General features: G+C 37.1%; 1 protein-coding gene across 1 annotated transcript in view; it reads left to right on the top strand.

The window, feature by feature from the left end:
• The first annotated feature begins 1,223 nt into the window (after nucleotides 1-1,223).
• The window catches only part of LOC149783319 (dnaJ homolog subfamily C member 9-like), a 29,906-nt gene continuing 20,397 nt past the window's right edge, over nucleotides 1,224-10,732 (top strand). Inside the window, exons 1-2 of the mRNA XM_089931543.1 lie at nucleotides 1,224-1,423; nucleotides 10,066-10,218. Coding sequence (XP_089787669.1) covers nucleotides 1,330-1,423; nucleotides 10,066-10,218 — 247 coding nt within the window. The 5' untranslated portion in view covers nucleotides 1,224-1,329. The remainder of the gene's footprint in view (nucleotides 1,424-10,065; nucleotides 10,219-10,732) is intronic.

Here is a 10,732-nt window from a genome sequence, read left to right as displayed (position 1 = left end):
AATATTACTCCTATGTGTTGGGTGTCTTTGCATCGTAATAACTTTGCACTGAAATACTGCCATTTCTTCGGTTTGAGTATCATTTTCTAGCGTTCTTTTTTTCTGCAAAGAATGCCGTTGGTGTTTCTATATAAAATATTCCGAACGCATCTTTCTAATTATTTTATTCTTCACTTTGATCATAGAGTACTTCACTGTCTTCACTGTCTCGGTGCTCTCCACCGTCTTCGCTGTCTTCATTGAACACTTCACTGCCTTCAATGGGTATTTCATCATCTTCAAGATTGTCAGCAGCGCTCACCGGCAACTCAGTGAACGAAAGCTATCGATCTTTTTGGACTTTTACGCTGGTGACAATGTACTAATCTGGGACAAGGAAAGAGGACGTCGGTTAAAATCGACAAATAACAGAGCGTACAAATTTTTCAACACACGCAAATTTTAAATGCAACATCACAACACGCAACATTCAATTCTGTATTTTACTGGATCACGCCATTAGGTTCCATATAGAAGCAGGTACTTGAAATTTGATTTTGCCATCGATATGTATATTTTTGAAGGAAGTATATAATAACCTTCCATGGAATATTCCATACTGTAGGGATATTTGAACAATTTGAATATTTATGCGCTGTGCAACAAAGTGTTTCGTTAGAGTGTCAGTGCATCCCCTAAAAGCATACACATTTACACATTTATCAGTCTCGTTATATATGCTAACCCCCCCCCCCCAACTCCTCCCACTCAAACAGAATTGTATATAAATAGTGCAACTGCCCTCATGCTCTTGGTTGCTAATGTTATACATCATAATAACTTCACAACGACTCAATGATACTATACTTCAAGACTACTGTAACTGAATGATTTATGTATTACTTTCTTTGAGCAGGTTACATGATTGGTAGTATTAATTAAAAGTGCGGCTAGCTCATTGTTGGCTGAAATGCCTGCTTTTTACACCGCCTATATTTCGTTCTTCACATAAAGAGTTGAGAATAATTACCTTGAGTCGGATAAAAACGATGGTGATCTAACTGACAGTATATCCAGCAAGCTTCGCTCGCAACTGGGTTTGTCTTATTATTATTATTATTATTATTAGTAGTAGTAGTAGTAGTATTGCTGCTGCTGTCATTCCCATCATTCACCTATTAATCCGTTATGTACGACTGATCCGGTCACGAAGTGTGCGTCTGTTCAACGTATTGGTCATTCTGGCTCTTCACCAATAAGAGAAACAATATTGGAATTTTATCGAAACTGGCAGATTTTTTAAAATTTATACATGGTAGCTGAATACATTGGTGCTAAAAGCTAATCATAATGTCAAGTCTCTTTGAGTCATGCAGAGAGTTGTTTGAGACGGATAACCTGTATGCAGTTTTGAAAATCAAGAAAACAGCGACTGACAATGAAGGTGAATACGGAAAACGATGGCGGTTGTTAATACACAATTCATAACTTGTTTTAAAGTTGGAGATATACTTTGATTGTGACGGAATGGCTAAGAATTGATGTAGCAGTGATGTCGCATTTCATTAACTTAACGATCATGCAACATTTTGCATTTCAGTTCTACATGTAAGACCTGGCCGCTGATATTTATATTTTGGGCGTCAGGGTCTTACTGCCTAATTAACGGCGCTGTGTAGCGTGTTTTGATGCCGACTAGCATCATAACGAAGGTAAAATTTTCAAGAATATCTCACACAACTGGCAACTAAAATCATGACGCTTTTCTACAAAATAAAGTCATAATGTTTTAGTTATACTTTACTTACTCTGATGTCTTTTGTCAAATAAATTCAAATTCTCACAAAAGAAATGGATCTGTTTTCAAGTTTCTTTGGCTTACAAGTTACATTTCATTTAGCTGGAAAGCGATGAAAGTCGGTAATATTTAAATCAGGTTCATTTGAAATATTATTCCTTAACGAAACAATAAAATATATTATGCCTATTGGAACTGTAAGCAACATTTCATTTTGTTCAAGTAACATATCCCCCACATGGACCTACTTGAACATACTTCGGCATACCTTGAGTACCGTCACATTTGAACAAATTCGAATGTATGTCAGCGGAACATGAAAATGCGTCTATTTGCTAGCATCATTTTTTGATTCCACCAGAATAAAAACAGCACTGTAAGCATATTTATTACATATTAATTTGTGGAAGAGTGTTGATATGGGCTGCCAAGTGTGTGAGATATTCCTGAAACTTTTCATTACTCATTCTGATGTCAACCAACATAAGAACACATTATACAAGCCTGTGATTTGGATGGTAAGACATTGAGTGTGTGACAGAATACCTTAAAATAAAAAAAATTCCATACCTTTTTGGCCACACACATACATTATACTAGGGCATGTTAGTCTTACATGTAATACCATGATGCTCATATTTGTTTTGGGAGTCTGGGTCTTACTGCCCAAGTAACGGTACTGTATAGTGTGTTCTGATGTTATTTAACATCCTATTTTTCGCATGACACGCAATGCCTCAATATAGTTTAAACCATAATTATTGGAGAAATTTTGTGAAATTGAATTCCAAACATATAATTTGAGTGATTCATTAGAAAGCATAAGCTTATTAGCACTGTCTTCCCAACAGTTACAAGAAAGAAAATATAACATCAAGGATCTCGATGTTAGTAACAATGGTTTTACAGAAAATGTGCATTTAATTGTGTACAAAGCATAATAATGAATAAGAACTAATTAATTGTAATTCAAATGGTTGTAATTTCAGTCAATTAAGTTAATTTCTTAGTCATCCTAATATAATGTTGCACAGTTGAAAATTTGTTTGTGTTTTCTACAGTTAACATTGGGTTGCCGAATAATAATGTTTCAATCACATGAGTGAGAGGGAGTGTGAACAGAATTTTATCTAGAAGATTTAGATATTTGGAACAGTCTAGAAGAAAGTGTTTTGCATTCTCAATTTCACCACAGGTGCAATATTTATTACTAGCTTCCCTGGCCGAGTCATACCAAAGACTTACAAAAAACGGTACTAACAGCTGCCTCGCTTGGCGCTAAGCATTAAGAGGTTAGTGTTAGGACTGGTCGGCCCGGTGTCAGGATAATGTGACTGGGTGGGACATCATGCTACATGTCTGCGGCATGATGCCCCAGTGCTAGACATCACTATAAACTGCCACATTGCAGACATCGTAGCGATATGACTGAAAAATTGTTAAAGCTACGTTAAAAATCCAAATCACATGACATCACATCACATTTATTACTAGCTACATGATTTGCATATACATCATAATTTAAGTTCCTACAATTTGTTCTTAGCCTAGCATGCATCATCTCAAATATTCTGTCATCAGCATAGCATGGAGTGGTTTCTTTATCATGATTCAATCTGATTAAAATCTGATCTCAATTTCATTATTGATTTGATTTAGAAAATATATTTACACATTTCATCAGAATGATCAAATTTTCTTCAGGCAATTTTTGTTGTTGTTGACAAACCCAGTGGTCACCTTAATTAGAATATAGGACGGGCTTAATCTAAAATGAGAGGGGCATCAGGCTATCATATTTTGTGAGCACTGCGGGTAAGAACTATCAACCTACACAAAGCTACTGGCAAGCTTTCTCACCTACACCCATTGGCTGAACCCAAGATTCATACCTACTCAAACAGGGTGAGAGGGCAGTGATTTGTAAAGGCTAGTGCTTTAGACCATATGGCCTCCCTAGTACCCCCATTTACAGTCATGAGTCTATAAGCTAATTACATGAGAACTTTCTGAGCAACATTTTAATTTTTTACTTAATCAAAATTTTCAGCAGCTGTTAATGTTTCTTACAATAACTAATTCTGGCCTTGTACGGTTGAGATCTACTTTTTGTTGGAGATGTTGTTGTATATACATATAAATTTACGTACGTATTGTCATAGGTATGGATTGTCATATCATCATGTGCTTTTCACAAAAATATTTCTTATGATGACTAATTGGTCCTAATTGAAATTCATGCTGTTCTAATGTGCAATATGACAGCCATCTTCAACATCTTAGACTACTTCCAGAGATTCGGAAACGTTTAATTACATCACAGTCGAGCTCTTATGTAGATGATTTTTCCCACCATTGCTTAGTTTCAAAGCACGGTTTGATTTGTACTCGTGTGCCATGTTGTAATAGGATGATCCGGTTTGGAATTCGATTACAGCGAAGACACGAAACAATTTCATGAATAGAACAAGATGGCCACTATCACTTAACCGGCTTGAAGCAGCTGCTCTCTTTTTGAGAGAGATGGGTCTCCCTGAAAAGGACCGTTTGGTGTTCGTTTTTTTTTAAACACCAAACTCAGGAACTGGAAGTAATGAGCGTTGAATGCCTTATCACTTTGCCTCGGCCTAGGCCTACTTCTGGACCTGCTGCTGTCGATGCTTTGGTATAAAGCTATCGCTTAACTGGCTTTAAGCAGCTGTTCCGTTTTTTAGTGCCGTTTTCATTATATTTGTGCTTGTTGCCTGTTTTCTTCTTCGTTATTGTGTTCATTATGTATTGGCTGTTGGATTCGTATATGTTTCTTCATCTCCTTGTTTTGGAAACGAGAATAATTGGACTTTTTCTCAGCTGTCTTGCTCCAATGTTTTTGAACAAACTGCCATCACGTGATACTCGCCAGTCATCCTGTTTATCCTGTGATGGACCCTCATTAATTGCTTTAAATGAACACTCCTTGGCTCTCCACACTACATTGTGCTCTAGACTAAACGAACTGGGACTACATTCATCATGACATATTTTTTGTGACAGAAACATGGCTAAAAACATCAGGCGATGAACCCAAGTGTGTGGATCGAACACCCACTGGTTACTCCATCAAGTCGTTCCCCCGTAATTCTCGCGGAGGTGGAATTGCTGTCATCACAAAGAACTCCATGATAAAACATCTTAACTATACCACAACATTCAATTTCGACCACACATCATTTGAACTAGTCCAAACCACAGTTACACTGGAACAAAGGTCAATCAATTTTTTCTGCCTATACCGCCCTCCTCTTAGTAGAAAAAACAAGCTGGCTGACTCTCTCTTTTTGGAGCAGTTTCCGAATCTCCTGGACTATGGAAATTTGATAGGTGGCAACCTGATTATTCTTGGAGATTTCAACTTTCACTTTGACTGTCCCAGAAACTCAAATACATCAAAACTCATAGATTCCATTAATGTTTTCAACCTCAAACAGTCATTTAACCAACCCATCCATAAACATGGTCACATTTTACACTGGATTCTTCATAGACCTGATGATGACATTCTACGGTCCTCCCTGGTATCCCATGACCTTGCATCAGATCACCTCTGCATTATATGCCATCTTGATGTATCAGTCCCTAACCCTCTACCTTTATCTGCTACTAAGAGAAACCTCCATATGATAAATAGAATCAAACTAATGCACGACATCCAAGCTAACCTAACAACTTGCTTACCTCCTACTGCAGAATAACTCAATAACTGTCTGTGTTCATTACTTGACAAACATGCCTCAGCTACCAAGTGCAGAGTATCAATTTAAAAGTGTTCTCCATGGTATAGCAGTGTTAGGAACCAGCTTCGCACTGCTAAGAGACCGCTGTAAATGAGAGGCTCTGGCTTTCCACCAGACTCACTATTCATAAGCAAATCTATGAAGTCGCTAAGAAGAATGTCACAAATATAGTCCATGCAGCGAAATCAGCCCACTACACTACTAAGATCATGGAAAGTTCCAGCTGCAAAGAGCTCTTTGAGATTACTGACAAGCTAATGTCAAGGATCAAATGTATACCACTTCCAACTACCTTCTCTCCAGTTGACCTTCCGGACATGTTTGCAAATTTCTTCCTTGAAAAAGTACAAACCATTAGAGTTAAGCTTGACACCACAATTTCAACTGACTCGTCATCACCATACAGTTGGGATACAAAATTTGAGCGGCAACCATTAGCAGCATTTGAACCTGTCTCTATGAATTTTGTACATACAGTCGTGATGAAGAGTGCACCAAAGTCATGTGAACTTGATCCAATTCCAACATCACTGCTGCTTGAGTGCTTAGATCCAGTATTGCCTTCACTAACTGATGTTATTAATACCTCTCTCTATTCTGGGAAATTCCCATCATTTTTCAAAACTGCCATTGTAAAGCCTCTGCTGAAGAAACCAACACTAGACCATAACGATTTAAAGAACTACCGCCCAGTTTCTAATCTCCCATTCATTTCAAAAATCATAGAAAAGGTTGTTCTATCCCAGCTTGTATATCATCTAAATTCAAATAGTCTTTTTAGCAATGTACAATCTGCATATCGCCCATGCCACAGCACTGAAACTACTCTTCTGAAATTATTTAATGACATTCTGTCTGCGTTGGATAGCGGAATGATTAGTCCTCACCTTCCTTGATTTGTCTGCAGCATTTGACACAATAGACCATGATATATTACTTCACCGTCTCCAGCATGTATTTGACATTCATGATACTGCCTTACTGTGGTTCAAGTCCTACTTGGTCAACAGGACACAAATTATATCTGCAAATGGAATACACTCCAGCCCAGTTGATCTATGTTGTGGTGTTCCACATGGGTCTGTTCTTGGACCTGTTCTCTTCATTCTGTACACTCAGTCGCTCTCAAGTGTTATAGATCATCATCCAGTGTCTCACCAATTGTAAGCTGATGACACCCAAATATACAAATCTAGCCACCCAACTGAAGTTGATGCTACCATCCAAGGTGTAGAGAGGTGCATTTCTGATGTGAAATCATGGATGACTTCTAATAAGCTGCAGATGAATGATGATAAAACTGAGGCCATTCTGATCACAACACAAAGACTTTCTTAGTCACATCCTTTACCTCAAACAACGCCAACATTAAATTCACACAATCAGTACAAAAACTAGGTGTTACTCTGGACAGTACTCTCACATTGCACCAACATGTCATGAACATATGCAAGGCTGCATATCTTGAGCTGAGACGCATCAGCTCAATTTGCAAATATCTTTCAGTTGATGCCACTAAAACACTTGTGTGTTCATTAGTACTTTCAGGACTGGACTATTGTAACTCAATTCTGTCTGGTTCATCTCAATGTCTACTCCAGAAACTTCAATAAGTTCAAAACACAGCTGCTCGGATCATACTTAGAGTACCACAATCAGAGCACACCTCCCCACTGCTCTGTACCCTACACTGGTTATCCATTCAATCCAGAATCAAACGCAAAATTTGTTCTTTGTGTTACATTTCACTGTCAGACTCTAGTCCAACATACCTATCTGACCTCACCCGTGTGTACACACCAGCAAGATACTTACACTCCTCTTCTGACAATCGTATAATCATTATTCCTACTATGAAAACAAAGTCATATGGAGAGCGTTCTTTTGCATACCAGGGCCCAGCAACATGGAATGAATTGCCCACTGAACTTAAGACACAAAGACACAGTGATCACATTCAAGAGGGCTCTCAAAACTCACTTATTTCGACTGCAAGAACAAATTAAAGACCTAATAATGTTTCCTACCTGAAATATTCTCAGCATGTTTTTTATTTTTTAATGTTTTTCTAATTTTGTGTTGTTTGTTTTTGTAATAATATGATTATGTTTCTTATCTTATAGGTGTTGCCTAATGTTGTAAAGCGCTTAGAACTTCTAAAGATTAGGCGCTATACAAAGTCCTCATTATTATTATTATTATTTGGATGCCAATTTTGATCTGGGACGCAGAAAATCACTGAGACCGGAGTCCTCCGTACGCGTGTTATAGGTGTGTGGCAAATTTCAAAGACTTGCCAGTCCTGCTTCAGCCACCTGCTTTGTGGGAAAATGTGTTGATCAGTTAGCTGTGCTGATATTTACAATGACAAAATTGAGTGACTGAAAGACCCCTTAATGTACATACATGTTGCCATTATAAGAGTACATCAAAAAGAACATGATGCAGTAGCTGGGCGGCAAGATCAAAGGCTTTGACTGGTGGCCAGATGCAAAAATGTACTGATATTTACAGTGATTGAATTCAGAAAGACCCAGAGATGTACATGTGGTCATTTATAAAAGTACATCAAATAAACAACTTTAGCTTTCGTTACTGTGTTCATTTCTGAATGTATCGGAATAAGTAGTGCACGACAATCAAGACATGTTGAGACTTAGACAAAATGCCATTCATAAATTTGGATACGTATTTTGGGGTTAAACGGCAAACTTAACAAAGATTGTAACGAGATTCAGAAGAGTGCTAAAGCTGCTAGAATTGATAGTTCGGATAGGACAGTAGCTAAGTGTAAGAAAGTGTGTGATACCTAGCTTAGTGTTTGGAATAAGTCCTGACTTGGATTGACAAAATTCAGTATCACTCTGATGGACGAACAAGTGATATTTAAGAGGTACATTGACTGACCATACTTTTTTTTTAATGCAGCTCGCCTTAGCTCGGTTAGTTCTAGTGTTGTAGCAAAATGTATTTATATCAGTACCTAGGCTTAGTTTTGATATCAATTACGTTGACAAACAAATTCTTGCCCATTCACAAGCACATGTTTTGATAGCTGATTGACCATTAACCCTTTTCTGAGTAAGGTAGCAACTATCAATTTCATGCATAATACCCTTTAATGATGAAACATACAAACTTGTGTTTTAAGATTAGAATCGGTGATTATTAGCTGCCTCGTGTACACTATTTCGTCATAAAATTAATATGAAACTCTAAGTGAACCAGTAGGCCTAACGGGAAATAATGGCCGACTTCACTAAGCCTGGGATGTACCAGTTTATTAGATTGTCTGTTTTCGTAAACCATCGGGCAAATATTTTCAGAAAAATATTCAAATCATTGAAAGCAAAGCCAAGGTATTTTTTATTAAAGATTTAATTTTAAAATGCAAATTAAGTAGGTTAGAAACGTATGGGACAGTGCTATGTTGTGGAATTCGCGAGATGTTCTTTAAGGTCTAAGCTGTTTTCCGACCTGACACATATTTGTGAAAATATGGGAAAAAACAGCAAATAAGATACTATTTAACAATTGCCTAAAATTACTACAAGGACGTTGACAAATAAATAAACCATAAATTTACAATCCTGTCAATGGACTCTTGTAATAAAACTATATTAAAGTGAGTGATTACATTATGAAAACCTCTCCATCTAAAAATAGATGCACTCACGTCTGTGTTGATTCTGTAGGAATGAAGGGACTGCAACTTTTGATGATGGGACTCCTATTTTTACCAAAATGGGAGTCCTGGACTCCTAGTTTTAAAATCCTAGTGAGACCTCTGACTTCTCTGGAATATAAATTCATATGGGATTGTCATCTTGATGCACTTTTATGGTATCTAGCTATTCCTAAATGAAAATGGTGCTGATTTGACTTCCAATATGACCATCTCAGAGGCCAGCTTGAAAATTTTGTTATAACTAATTCTAGTTGTCTGGTGATATAAGCATTGTGCTTTATTTAACCAAAAGACCTTTTATGATGTCTAGTTGGTCCAAAATGGAATGGTGTGAGTCTGGAACACAGAATGGCAAACCATGGCAGCCATCTTGAAAAACTTGTTATTGCTACATCACGAAGAAGGAATGACATATCGATGTTGGATTTCCACCAGAAGTCTTCTTTTGATGTTTTGCTGGTCCTAAATAATATCGTGTTGGTCCTAATAGAAATCTATGCCAATCTGACATCCAAAGCAGCAAATTTAATGATCCAGTTATTACTGAAGAATAACAGAGATGGTTTTAACACTCAGCAGGAAAGAATGGTCTTTTATAGATTTCTTGGAGACTTTTTTTGGTGAGCAGAGCATTAGTCCCTTTGAGGAACTCTGGTTTTATGCTGTGACCTACCATTTATGGAAAGCTCAGCTGTGAAAAGATTAGCAGTCACCCATTTAATACATGTTATGTTTCATTCAGTCACCACAATCTGTGTTTTCTGAAGCACCTGCATGTATTTTTAGTTAAGAAATATGTACATTTAAGATATCAATTCCAATTTCAGTGAAGAAGGCCTATCACAAGTTGTCCCTCAAAGTCCATCCAGATCGAGTGGAGGCATCAGAGAAAGAATTATCTACACAAAAGTTCCAGACTTTGGGAAAAGTATACAGTATCTTGTCTGACTCTGAGACCAGAAAAATATATGATGAAACAGGTTTGGGCTGTCATGTTAAAACAATTTTTTGAAGATATATACAGCATGAAATAATTCTTTCTAAACATGATTTTACATTGATATTTTATTCCCTAACGAAGATTAATCTGGCCTAGAAGAAGAAAAGCCGTGTTTCCAAGGTTTGACAAGCCCTAGTATATATTGCTGCTCTTGACTAATTTTTTTTTTAGTCCATTATCATTTTCACTGAAATGGTTTTGACAGGGCCAGGACCATCCACTGATTTTGCAGGTTGAATGGGATGAAAATTATGCTGTATGCAATATAAAGTTGGTAACTGGTCTCTTGTATTGGTAAACTTGTAAGAATTTCTTCTGACGTTTCCCACACCATGTTAGATATTTGAAAGTTATGTTGGGTGTAAGGACTTAGAACATCTGCTATTGAAAACATGATGAAACCATATATTAAAATGAATATTGATTCTTTGATTTACCCATAATGTTGCCTGAAATTGGCAAGTATGCCATATACCTTCTCAAATAAAACAAAA

Source organism: Sinohyriopsis cumingii, chromosome 14, assembly GCF_028554795.1.
Source record: "Sinohyriopsis cumingii isolate HCF-2022 chromosome 14, ASM2855479v2, whole genome shotgun sequence".
NCBI lineage: Eukaryota > Metazoa > Mollusca > Bivalvia > Unionida > Unionidae > Sinohyriopsis > Sinohyriopsis cumingii.
This window is presented reverse-complemented; position numbering and strand designations above follow the sequence as displayed.